The sequence below is a fragment of the Choloepus didactylus genome, chromosome 16 (genome assembly GCF_015220235.1).
Source record: "Choloepus didactylus isolate mChoDid1 chromosome 16, mChoDid1.pri, whole genome shotgun sequence".
NCBI lineage: Eukaryota > Metazoa > Chordata > Mammalia > Pilosa > Megalonychidae > Choloepus > Choloepus didactylus.
Genome location: NC_051322.1, coordinates 31,731,304 through 31,744,857, shown reverse-complemented (window position 1 = coordinate 31,744,857; position 13,554 = coordinate 31,731,304). Strand labels below are relative to the sequence as shown.

General features: G+C 52.7%; 1 protein-coding gene across 2 annotated transcripts in view; it reads right to left on the bottom strand.

Annotated features, from left to right (window-relative positions):
- SMAD7 (SMAD family member 7) overlaps nt 1-12,682 on the bottom strand; it is a 28,984-nt gene extending 16,302 nt beyond the window's left edge. The window contains exons 1-3 of one of the 2 annotated variants that reach the window (XM_037805971.1): nt 11,582-12,682; nt 10,152-10,205; nt 3,974-4,045 (exon numbers count right to left, since the gene is read on the bottom strand). In XM_037805971.1, coding sequence (XP_037661899.1) covers nt 3,974-4,045; nt 10,152-10,205; nt 11,582-12,185 — 730 coding nt within the window. In that variant the 5' untranslated portion in view covers nt 12,186-12,682. Of the gene's footprint in view, nt 1-3,973; nt 4,049-10,151; nt 10,206-11,581 lie in introns of both variants that reach the window. The other variant, XM_037805970.1, reaches the window with a different exon arrangement.
- Nucleotides 12,683-13,554: the final 872 nt, after the last annotated feature.

Here is a 13,554-nt window from a genome sequence, read left to right as displayed (position 1 = left end):
CAGAGTCCCAGTTCACTGACACAATTTCAAGCCAGACAAAAGAATCGTTCACATGCAGCTGAATAACTTTTCTTAAAGCAGAGTGGAGAGATCTTTCCTAAGCCACTTGGTTTAAGCCCAAGGTGACAGCAGACTTAGCCAGGGCTGCGTTTTCAGGTGACACAGATATTTTTGAAGGCTTTCTTCTATGGCAAACACACAAACCAGCAGGGGTCAACGAGGAGGAGGAGAGTGGACGCTGACCTGGACATGCCCATCTCCAGACTTGGGAACCAGAAGCCACTACTGAGTCTTAAGACCTTAGCAAAGGGGTTGGCCACCCTTGGATTGGTGGGATGGTGTCTCTCCAAGAAGTACAGCTTTGCATAGCCAAGAGATGGGGTTCCCTCAAACCCCAAAAGGCACATCAGTACTTCTGTCTCCCTTGCCTTCCACCTCCCTCGTTGAGATCCATGGTGGCATGACTTTTGAAGTTTAAACAGCTACAAATCCTTGCTCTACCCTCCAATCCCTGCTCTAGCCAGGGAGGTCCCAAAGCCTGAGGCCCAGCTAGCGGCAGGCACTGTAGGAAGGGGAGGCTGGAGGATGGGTATGCAGTTGAATAACCTACAACTCCTGAGTGAGGTGGTGCTGCCTCAACCCACCTAAACCAGCACAGTACATGGGCTAAATTAAAGCCCCCCAGAAACCCCAGATGAGGCTGCAAAGAGACTTTAACACATGCTTTTAATTATCAGTGACACTGAAAAGCTCTTGGGGCAAATCCTTTCTATTTCCACCACTGAGCAGAATCCAAAAGCTTCCTGTCTATGTCAGATCTCTCCAGGTGGGTCTTCCTGGGCCATGGCACATTTGGGTCCAAGCAGCAGCAAGGGCCTGTTCTGGAGTTCCATGCCTTTCAAGAGGCAGCCACACCCAGAGAGCTTAACTAAGGCTGCCAAATCACAATTCAGAATCAATCCACAAACACTGTTCCCCAAAGTCCATACCCTCATGGAGCCACTGCCCCTGATGTCACCTGACCCCATATGAGAGGGACCCCAGCCGATCCCAGAGCCTTCCTGGGGGCATCTGCATGCTCGTGTGTCTCTGCACGGGACCATCTATCTGTACGTCTGCAGCATACACAGTCACACATGCCTGTGCGCATGTCGAGCAAGCAATCCATCTGTCTCAGAGGTTCGGCTGTCAGAAATGAAAGTACAATCTCCTGGCTCCAAGTCACTGCCTTCTAAAAATGTCCCGTTTTCCCATTCTGAGGACACCTGCAGTGACGGGGTGTGTCCCACTGCAAGCCCCAAAAGAGTGTGCCCCCGGCCTCACTGGCCAGAACCAGAATCCCAGCCTGCAGCCAGCGGCCCCAGGGCTCCTGCCGCCCACCCCCCATTCCTTCCTGCTCCTTTTCCAGGGCACCCCAGCATTTCCAGAGGGGGCATTCCTCTGAGCACACCCCCACCCCCACCCGAGGCACCACATTTTCACATTCGGCTTTTTTTTCCTTTCCCTTCTTCCCTTGCCAAAAGAATCAAGCCCTGGCTCCCGCTCCCGACCTTCCTCCCACCCTAAACTGAGCCCCATTCATTAAGCCAAGGCAGGACAGGAAGGAAAACAGCACACAGGGCCTGTGAAAGAGACACTCAGAGAGGTTATTTCAAGGGGGGGGGAGGGGGGAGAGAACCCTTGCAGGCATTTTCACTGCTCCCCGCCTTGACGCCATGCTTGCACCCTCGCCCCCCCCCCCCCGCAAAGCCAGCACTGGCTCCCACCTTCCAGCTCTGCTAACCCCTTCCCCTATCCGGCAGGGCTCAGCCACCACAGCCGTCTCTGGGGCCACTGGCCTCACCCTCTGCCAGGCAGACACACCCAGCTTCTCCTCCTGCCCCTCAATGGAAAGATCAACTTCTTAAAAGGAGGAGATCTGGGCTTTCGACATTTGCAAAACCCTCTGCCCTGGACCCGGGCCACTAAAATCTTCTCAGGGGCATTCTTGCAACAAAAGGTGTAGACCTAGGTTTTCTCCGTGCCCATCGCTTTCCCTCCAGACATCCCCGACCCAGGGACACCAACCCCCAAAAACAGTTTCCTCAACCACCATCCGCCCTGCCTCCCTCCCCCCCAGCATGTTAACCTTACAATGCTCCAACTCCCCACGGAAAGAAGAAAGAGCTCAAACTTTGAAGCTTTGGGAATTAGTAAATCAAGAGCTGAAATTCAAAACAAATGCTCTTTTATGTGGAGGTTCTGTTTTGGGGGGGGTTCTTTATTTTTTATGCAGTTTGGCTAAACCACGCAGTCCCTTCAGACACACCACGCCTTCCTTGCAGCTCATTAATCGAAATGGCTGCAATTACCTTGGTGGAGGGGGGAGTAGTTAATAATTGTTTTATCTCCAGTTTCTCTCTAGGACTGGAACAAAAAGCCCACCTATCTCAGAAGGGGCTGTCCGGGTCACACTGTTTACCTCTCAGCCTGATGTCGTCATTTCCTCCAAGAGAGGAGACAGACAAGATGTTATCAAGAAGACAAACCTTCCGAAAAAGCGACCACTTCCCTTGCTTATTTCATGTGGTTCAGCGGGGCCAGGGCTCCTCCCTGCACCCTCAGGATTTAAAAAATACAGCTATCTAACAACATCCTGCCTGTGTTCTTTTGCACAGACCCTTTCCTCCCCTTGGCCTTCTTTCTTTTGGAACTCACTCAGCCTTAGAAAGCACAGAAGCCGTTTCACATGCTGCTGCATCTTCTCCCTCCCCAAAGCTCGGGGCCACCCCCACCCACCCCCATACACCCTCTTCTCTAGATCCTTCTTTTTCCTGCTCAGTTCTCATTAGGAGCTTCGAGTAAACAATACTCTCTTTCTCAGATAATAGTCCTGAGTATATATTGCGCTGAAATAAAAACAAACAAGGGTCTCCCTAAAGACATTCTTAGCAAGCTCAGTTCCTGGAGAGGGCTGGGGAGGGAAATGTCTCGAATGAACTGAGCCCGGGCCATGTGCGGCAGCAATGCCTGACAAATTCGTAAGGTCACCTCACCAAGAGGGTGCACCACAGTTCCCCCTAAGAAAATTTTACAGCTTCCACCTGAGCTGCCATGACCCCACGCTCATGTCCCAAAGGCAAGCAGTTCCAAATGTTCTGTACTCTAATTGAGTTTTCTTTTTCTGTATTACTTCCACTCTTGCTTCAGCTAGTTCTTAGAAAATCCAGTGATGATATACTGCAGTGGGAAAACAGGTGGAGAGAGATGTCATTGGAAAAAACTAAAAATGCCTCCCACTTACATTGCCAATGAGTTTCTCTGCTTATCGCCTTCCTCTCAAATCCCTCAGGGACAGCGATGCCCACCTCATCCAACCCCACAAGCCACCCGAGGGACACTAGCATCTCAGGCCCTCCCTTCCACATCCCGGCCCTGAGGAGCAGGTAGAGCTCCTGCTGTCCACAGTGTTCACCACTCTGCTGCTCCATCCCCAGACTTGTGCTACAGAATCCCGCAGCTTAAAGGACAGCTTCTCTGAACTCCCAGCTGACACCTGGGATCTGCCTTCAACAAGGTCTCCAAGGGTGGAACCAGCCCCATCGACGCACTATGCACATAGGGAACGGGCAAAAAAAAATTCAAAAAGAGAGCTTAAACTTCCATTCTGATGACACTGAAGTCACTGAAGTGGAAGCCCCCAAGCCAAGCTGCTTGAACACAACCACACAACACTTCATGGCACAAAACCAGCCCCCCACTGGCCCCCGTTTCCCCATCTATCGGCCAGGCCCAGAGTTCTGACGTGTAAAGGACTGCAAGAGCACCAGCCAAAAGGCACCAGAGCCACCGAGGATCCATCCAATTTAACATGCATTAAATGAGAATTCATTCCAGACCACCGGGGGTGGCAGAAGGCTGCCCCCACTCCACCAGTCTCCAGTGATTTCAAGGTACCCTGGAACCACAAGGAAAGTAAGAGAAAACGTCTTACCTGAAAGCCCCCCAGGGGCCAGATAATTCGTTCCCCCTGTTTCAGCGGAGGAAGGCACAGCATCTGGACAGTCTGCTGTGGGTTTGAAAAAGGGAGATGAATAAATAAATGCATAAATAAATAAATGAAAACACCAAGATTAATTTTTAAGCACATTCTAAACAGCATTAGAGAGACCACACATTCCATAGGGCTGACTCGAAGCCACGATGCTGATTAATGTCTGCTGGGGCTTCGCCCCCCATCCCAAGGCAGACCCAGCCACCCTGTCACTGTCTGGGCTCCGGGCGGCCAGTTAATCACTAGTTGAGTAAGGCACAGTCACCAGCTGGCTGGAATTCCTTTCATTACAAGTCCCCCATTGAGGAAACCAGGTAGTTCCCAAGGTCAAAGGTGGTTTGGGCTCAACTTTCTAAACCGTGGCTGCTCCCCCCTCCCCAACTCCCTCCAATCTTTAGCAAAGAAAATCACGGGAAAAGCCTCCGTGCTTGGATCCAGTGGCCTCTCTGCAGCTCCCATAGCCAGGTATCTGCTCTCATCTTTTTCTTTTTTTTAATTTTTACACTTTTCACTTTGAAATACTTTCAAGCTTACAGGACAGTTACAAAAATAAAACAAACCCCATACAGAGAACTCCAACATGCTCCTACCCCCCACAAAACCACATCTACCAATTTTAACATTCTGCTCCATTTGCCATATCATTCTGTCCAGCTATTCATCAATCAATCTGTCTGTCTATTTATCAATCCATTTTCTGGACACTTGAGTTCATCTACATCATGCTCCTTGAACACCTAATACTTCCATGTACATTTCCTAAGAACAAGGATATTCACGTAACCACCTTAAGTGCAATTATCAAGTTCAAGAAATGTAACATTAATGGAAAGGCTACAAACTCTATTACAGTTTTTTTCATATGTCCCAATAATTGCGCTTATCTTTTTAAAGACAGATTTTCCAGTTCTTTAGGAACTTTCTGTCTCAAGACTGGTGCTGGGCTGAGGGGTTTCTTTTTCCTTTTTAATTGAGGTGCATCTTAAATACAGCAAAGCATACAAATCTGAAGTAAGAGTCGATGAGTTTTACTCATGTGGACACCTGTGTAACCAACGCCAGGTCAAGACAGTACATTCTCAGGGCCCCGGCAGGCTTGGAGCTGGAGGGAAGACATTCTACCTCCTTGTTTCAGGCCAGTCCAAACCCCCATCTTTGGAAGCCTTCCCAGACAACCCCAAACCTGCAAATTCCTTTCTGGCACCCAGCACTTGGCGTTTTCTTCCACAGTCTTTACTGATATTTTGCACTCAGGTCCTGTCTGCCCGAACCAGAACCTAAGCTTCTCTCCAGCTTCTCTGGCACTCTCAGGAGCTCAGGCATGGGGGCTGGCATGTCAACAAGGATAAGGGGCAGTTCCAGCTCAGAAACAGACTCACAACCTCCCTCCAAACAAGTAAAACAGAATATAGTGCCCATGAACCACACCTAATTCGCCCTATGAAACAAAAATACACAAGACTCCATCAGCTTATCATTCACCACTCCCAATGCCAAGCCTACTGAAGTCCACACAGAGCCTGGCTCCAGAAAGGTGACCCAGCACAGCAGCAAACACACCAGCTTGGACAGTGCAGAATGCATCCCAGGGCCCCTCGAGGATGTTCCTGGGCTGCACGTTGCCAATTTCCAACCGGAAGGACTGGGCCATGCAGGCAAGCATGGCGGCCAAACCAAAGACCAGTCTGAGGCAAGGAGCTGTGGGAGCCTGTCAGAGGCAGCACCTGCCTCCACTTTCTGATAAACAGAAGGCATGGGACAAAGTCTGGCCTTCAGAGAGCCCCAAACCACCCCTGAGCTGCTGCTGCCTGCCCTCTGTAATCCAGGGTCTCTCCCTCTAATGCATTCCCTTAACACTCTCTCTGGGACTGGAAGAATAACTTTTCAAGAACTCTCCTAAACAGCAATAAGGAGGGGGAGAGGGAGGAGTGGCAGCAAGCAGGGGAGAGAGAAGACTGTATGTGTAATCTCGTTTCATCAGGGTAAAGTATAATTCCTAACAGGAATATACAGTTTTACAGGATATACTTAATCAAATGGAAAACAATAGAGAGAGGCAGGAAGTGGCGTTACTTGTTAAATGGTGTATATAGCCCGCACTTTCAAAACTACTTTGATGGCCTTCACTGAGTTCTTGAGATAGGCTTCTCAACCCTGCCGGCCACCCACCCCCAAACGGAAGATACCCCCACATTAAACAGGATGACTTATCCACGCCTACTCCCCACTGGGCTCTGGCTGGCTGAATCCCAGGTGCAAGGTGTGTTTCAAAGCAAAAGCCCAGCATCTCAGAGCAGAGCTGGGGCCATAGACAGGGTGTCAGCCTGTCTCAGATCAAAGGTAAGCCAACTCCACACTGGCAACCACAAGCGTTTTTATGAAACGGTGCTCTGCCCTTCTGCAGTGCCTTTGATCTCAGGAGGGAATTACAAACATTAATTAGGCCTGCCTACTACCCCTGTGAAGTAGCAAAGTATACCTGTTCGACATGCATTCAGGTAAACTGAGGCGTCACTGACTAGCCCAAGAGGCCACCCAGTGAGGGCCTTGAATAATCCGCCTGGAGTGAGGTGGGCCACACTCCAGAGTCCAGCTCCTATCCCAGGGCTCTCCCTCCCCCACCAGGTGCCAGGTGAGACAAGGACAGAGACGAGACAGTCTTAAGTATCCAAATTAGCCTCAAGATGCTGTCAGGATGGTAAAGGTCAAAGGGGCCACGCCTGAGCCCCTCATCCACAGAAAAGAGCCCAAAAGATAGATTTCAAAGTCAAGATTGCAACTTCTGGCCATGCTTCTCCCTCCCCAAAACCAGGCTGGGGGACCTCAGAAGCTCTAGGCCATTCCCAGCTCTTACCACCACTAAATATTATCAAACACCTAGTGAGTGTTAGGTTCTGTGGAAGAAAAAAAACTCCTTCTCTTCTCCCCGCAGCTCCAACAGAAGCCATAAAAATCCAAGACCATGGAGCATTCAAAGTATGGACTGCTGAGAATTGGCACAAGCAGAGGGAGTTGGGAGTCCCACTAAGTTTCTCTTCCTAAGAGAATGTTTTCTGGAAAGCCAGGCTATTCCGATCAATTTCTGAGTCTCCCAAGCATTGCTGAGGGCAGAGGGGACTCCTCACCCCAATACACCCTGAGTCCCAAGTGCCCAGGCTCTGCCTCAGGTAGTTCATCCAACCCGGAACTCAAATGAACCCTTGACCACTGGATTGGACTCATCAGATTTTTAAAACTGGTACAGCCTCAGGGCTGTAGAATGAATGAATGAACCAATGAATGACTGACTTAATGAATCATCTAATCTAACACTTTCATCAGCTGGATTTAAAACAAGGCCTGGAAAAGTTAAGTGAGTGATCTTGAGTTAAGAAGCAAACACAAGGCAAGATCTCCAGTCAAGATGCCAGACTTCGTTATGACGCTTTGGAGACTCCATCTGCCACTGGGCACTGGCCACCACCTGGATTCCCTGGCCCAAGCCAGCAGAGCTCAGCCAGCAACACCCTCCACACCATTCTTCAAGCCTTTCAGACCATCATATCCAGAGAACACAGAAAGCAGAGTCCACACAGCAACCCCCTGCCCAGCCTGACCTGCATACCCCCTCCATAAACTGCAATCTATTTTCCAGGGTATGTTCTTATTCCTTATGAGATGAGGGCTCTTCCTGACTTCTGACAGCCATGAGTTACAGCCTCTAGGTTCAGCCATACCTAACTATCCTTCCCCGAGGATCCTGCTAGCCTAGGACAACCCAGCACCCAAGTACACAAAGGCCAGGCCCTCCCAGAGGCTGCAGTGGTGTGACTTTAACCACAACAAAGTGGCACTCCCAGTCTTGAGCCTTCAAGTTCCTCCAAAGGCTGCAGGGATACCAGGTCCCAGCCCCCTTCCTCCTACCTAGCCCCTTCCCAAGCTGCAGACTTCACGGAAAGGATTGCCTTAGCTAGGCCAGCAGTTAGGATTTTAACAGTTGTCCACTGTAAAATCTTATGCCTGGTTCACATCTAGTAACGCAAGACCAAAAAATTCAGCTTGGGGCTTAGAAACTTAAGAATGTGAGTGGCCTTCTAAATTCTCAGGCAGCTCACTCCCCATACACAGGGCAGGGGTGAAAAACCTGGGGCAGCAGGACCCATCTGGGTGTCTGCCCTCAACACCAACAAAACCAGTCCCAGACCTGTCCTGGGACCCCCTCCCCCAGCCCCACCCACTCTTTGTCCCTAGGGTCCCTCCAGTCCAGGACCTGGCTGCCTGACAATGCATCAAGACAATCCCTTTCAAGGCCGCTTGGTCTGTTCCAGCCCCCGTGGTCCTCCACAACTATGCCTTTTCTCATTTCTTTTTGTTTTAAACAAAACGTTTTGGGTGAGTAACCAGCTGTTTGAATTTCCGATTGGCAGGTTAATCACTTCCTATTGACTGATCCGGAGAACTTTTCTCCCCCTTGGAAATGGCACATTCCTGTCTTTGTGGCTTCTCTGTTTACACACATTTTGCTACCTAATGTCAACACTTGCTAATGAATAAATATATCACTCCACACACCGAAAATGAGGTCTGGCTTGGCAGAACTACTGTTTAAATCCCACGAAAAGATTTATCCCAGTATCTTTGCAGGAAACCCAGTAGAATGCGGCCCTTCGTTTCTTTTTAGGCGGTTTCTGGGAACACAGCCTTTACCCCTGGAGCCAAGGTGACTGTTCCATCTCTTTTAAGGAAAACCTTCTAATTTAAAGACTACTAAAGGAAAAACAAATACAGGGCAGAGATGGCCCCTTGGAGAACTAACGTCATGAAAGATTTTTGAACCTTTTAAGCCAAAATCCCAGTCTAGTTACATTTCTTTCAGAAAACAGAGATTGGTACATTCTAGTCAACGTTTGTTACAAATACAGAGAGCTGGCTATCTCCTCATTAATGACCATTTATCTGGTGTTTTGTAAATCGAAAGCAAAATATCACATGCTTTGCAGGCCACTTATTAGACAGGCACTGAGGCAAGCAGCAACGCCTTCCCAGCTTGAGGGAGCCGGTGGAGTTCCGGGAGGCCTGGCTGTGCAGCACAGGCTTCGGTTACACCGTTCATTAAAGTATTTAATTTATGACAACGCCCCAGCAACACTTTTAATTAGTGGGGGGAAAAGCCCAACACCCAGAACTCATGAGACAGAAGGGCTTGTAGAATTCCAGGAGCTAAATGGTACCCAACCCTTCACTTTTCCTTCTCCCAGAAGCCTGGCAAAATTAAAATGTCACAAGCTTTACATTTTTCAGACACCACTATACAGGCACAAAGGCAAAAGTTATAATCCATGCTTTCAGCAAATAAATCTCCCACGGTCAGAAGGGGCTCCAGGAAACTGGGGCTCCTCTCTGTTGTCAGCTCTAAGTCCCAGCTTTGCTGACCCTCTCCCCCTCCACTGTTCCTACTTAGGGTGAGCCCTCCTGCTGCCAGCCAGAAGTTGAATGCAGACAACCGCAAGTGGGCTGGTGCCAGGCTCCAATGGGCTTCTGCCTTGGCCTGGTGCCATCTGGTTACAAAGAAACAGGCAGGCAGAACTATGCTAAAAACTTTTATGGCCCCTACCAAGAATTCTGAGAGAGGAGGAGAAAGCTGACTTGTAAGTGACTGGACCTGGGAGGAAAAAGGTCTTAAAAATCTTCTAAATCCTCACTCCAAATCAGTCCTCACTGTACCTTTTAAAAGTGTCTTGCCCTGCATCTATTTACCCAACCTTCCCACAGAGTCTCCTGGCACTCACAAAGTAAAGACTTTGAATTTTCCCATCAACATATCTTATTTGGCTCCCAAGACATTTCTGTATGGATCAAAGCTTCCATGTGTTAAAGCTGAGCCAACTTCAGTCACGGAGGGCAGATACATGGAAAAGGAACAAAATATAATGCATAACTAGGAAACGTCTTCATAAATTAAAAAATCCAGCCACAACAAAAACTCAGAAAAACCCAGCAAACTTCCAATAGAGGAAACTGACAAGCTTGGAGGAAGACCAGCACCTCCTCAGATCACTGCCTAGGCTTAAAACCTGGTTTCTAGAGGCTCCCTGTCTAACTTAAAACAGTGAGGATATTTTTTAAATCCTCTACTCACCAGTTTGTTTGAGAAAATCCATCGGGTATCTGGAGTAAGGAGGAGGGGGAGACTCTGGAATTAAAAAAGTAAGAGAAAATAAAGGCCGAGCCATGAGAAAGAGAGATAGAAACTTATGATAACAGAGGCATTCTTTAAGCCCAACTGTTTGTCTTAGCTGTGGGGGTTGGAGGCTGGGCCGCGAGGCGGTGATTGCCTTGATATTTAGCTGTCAGATAAACAAAAGAGGCCGCCTGGCGCCAGCCTCGGCGCTGCGCTCCTCCACGTCTGCGGCGGTCGCCGCCGCGGTCCGCGGGCCCGGCTGGAAACTACCGGCTCGGCCCGGGCCGCGCGCTTCACCGTTCACCGGCCGGGAGGGGGGTGGGCTACAAGTCCCCCACCCCCAGCCCCCAGCCCCCGCTCCCACTGCTCCCCGCCCGGGTCCGCCCCCAAAGGGCGCGATTCACCCCCGCCCCGGCCGCTCCGCTCGAGACTCGCGCGGGGGGCTAAGGGGGCGTGGGATTCCCTTTCACCAGCCCCAACTTTCCTGGTGAACTTGAGCGGGGCTGCCTAGTGGCACTCGGCTCCGCCGGCCTCGGGCGCACCTCGCCTTCCCACCCCCAGCCCCGAGCACACAGGCCTGGAGAAAAGGGAAGGGATGGAAGAAGCTGGGAGGATAGAGGGAAATGGGCTCAGGGTCTTAGCCCCGAAGCCCAGTCCAGGCCCCAGCGCTGTAAGCGGCGGCAACGACACGCAGGCGCCGGAGCACACAGTCCTCCAGACAAGTCTACGCTGTTCTGAGCTGGAAAAAGGAAAAAGCAGGGGAGACCTAACTTCTCCGGGCCGCTTTTCTTTTCACTCTGCAGCTGGCAAAGTTGAGGGTGGGTATCAAGCTCGGCCTCCCATCCTAACCCTCTTTGCCCCAAAGCCTCAAAGCGGTGCTGCCAGAGCTGTATCCGGGCCACTTGTGCCTGACGTGACTCTCTGTATTTACTAAAAGAGAAGACACTTTCCAGCCTTTACAACTCCTGCTTCTCCCAACCTTCCTTGGCGGGCTTGGACCAAATCCAACTCGGCCACACACCTCAACGTCTTTCCGGGGGGGGGGGGGGGGAGGCGTGACCCCCCCCCCTTTTCTCTGCATCCCCCTGCTGATCCGGAAATGAGGGTACCTAGTTTTTAACCGCGTGTCTGTGCAATGTGTGTAAGAGCAGTCTTCATAGCCCCCCTCGGGGCAACAGACGAGAAAAACTGGAAGGGAACCCCAGGGAATGTCCCTCGAGTCTCCCCTCCACTCGCGCGTTCCTTTTCTTTTTCCCAGGTCTCCTCCCAGGAAGGGATGTACACTTCCCCCTGGAGTGTTGACAACGGTGGGTGGGGTGGGGGGTGGCTTTCCTTCTACCACTGAGCGCGGGGGAGGTGAGGAGGGTGGGTGCAGAACAACTTCTTACCTAGTTCGCAGAGTCGGCTAAGGTGATGGGGGTTGCAGCACACCAGCTCGGGGTTGATCTTCCCGTAAGATTCACAGCAACACAGCCTCTTGACTTCCGAGGAATGCCTGAGATCCGGCCACCTGAACACTTTGCACAGCAGGAGGGGGAGTGAATAGGACGAGGGCGACTGCGCGGGCTGTGCGCTGGCGGGTGTCCCCGGGCCCAACCTGCAGTCCAGGCGGCCGGGCAGCAGGAGGCACGCGGTGCGGGTACCGCCGCGGGACTCCACGGCCTGGAGCAGCAGCTCCAGCTGCCGCTCCTTCAGTTTCTTGAGCACCGAGTGCGTGAGCGCCTTCAGATCCGCCTCGGCGCCCCCGGCCGCGCCGGCGCCCGCGGCTGGGGGATGGGAATGGTGGTGACCTTTGGCACCTCTGACCGCCTTGCCCATGCAGCAGCCAGCCCTGCCCGCGCCGCCGCCTCCGGCCCCATGCGCCCGTCCGTCCGTCGCCCCTTCCCCCCGCGGCTCTCCACCTCCCCCCGCGCCCTCCTCCTCGTCCTCGCCGCCGGGCGCACGGCTCCTCCAGAGACGCCGGACGAGCGCCGATCGTTTGGTCCTGAACATGCGGGGCGAGGAGGCGAGGAGAAAAGTCGTTTGCCGGCTAAAGAGCGAACATGACCTCCGCACACCATGAAGAAGTCGGGCGCCGAGTTGGGGCAGCAGGCGCAGGCGACAGGAGCAGCAGCAGGAGCCCGGGCAGGAGCGGCGGCGGCCCGAGGGGCGCTCCGTGGCATGCGCCAGTCTCCCGGAGGCCGGGGCGCGCGCGGGGACCGGGGGGCGCCCGCCGGGGCTCAGGGGCCTGCGCTTCGGCTGCCCCACCCCGCGAGGCCCGCGCCCTGCGCGGCTCTCGGGCCCCGGCGCGCCCCGGACAAACGCGGCCGCCGCTTCCCTGGGGGCGGCCGAGCCTGCCCCGGTCGGCGCCTCCACCAAAAGACGCCCCCCCGCAGCGGCTCCCGAGTGTCGGGCTCGCCAGCCTCGACTTCCTACATGGAAGATCCGCGGGGGCAAAAAACGAAAGGCGTTCGGCAGGGGCGGTGGAGGGAGGAAAAAAGGCTCTTTCCCCCTAGCTAAGCAACTTAATTTGGGGGTGGGGAGAAGCAGGCGATTTAAAAAAAAAAAAGCAGGCACGCGATTTATTTTTTTCCTCTATATCCTTAGTAACCGGATCTCCTCGAATTCCGTGCACACGAAGACTCGGGGGAGGGGGCCGAGTGGACTTCACCCCGCATGAGATGTCCGGCGAAATAAGGAGGCTCTCTCAAAAATCTAAGAACCAAATATGCAAAGCCAAAAAAGAAAACACAACCTTCTCACATCCCGGAGGTCTGGGGGCGTCCGGCTGCAGCTAGGGTTTAAAAAAAGAAAATGTTTACAAAGTGGAACAAGATGTTTGAGGGGTGGAAAAACGTATCCACGAGTTACATTCCCCCCCTTTTTTCTTGCAGATCCCCTCTGGTCTTCTCCTTTTCTTATGCCAAAAAAAAAAAAAAAAAAATCTGTATGTATTTTTTTAATCCACAGAAAGCTTTGGCTTGGCTGCTTCAATCCTCCGCATCTGGGTATTTTAGGCGAGTCTCTGGTCTTGCCTCCAGCTCTCTTGGGGGCCCCGGTTCTCGGCGGGGACTTCCTAAGGGCTGGCGGGGACGCAGGGGCAGAAGATGCTGCGGCTGCCGCTGAACCCCGGAGGAGGGCGGCGCGGCGGCGGCGGGCCCCTGGCGGGTCGGCGCGCTCTCGCTCTCCCGGGCGCAAGCGGCTCGCTAGTGCTCGGGCCGCCGGCGCCCCTTCCTCTGGCAGCGGCTGCCAGCCGGGGCTCCCCGCATGGGCTGCTCGCCCCGACCCGGCAGCGGCGGCAGGAGGCGCCGAGGTCCTCTCGCCGCCTTCTCCGCCGAGGCTCTCCTCGTCGCGCCCCGGAGCCTCCTTGTCCCCCGTCCGC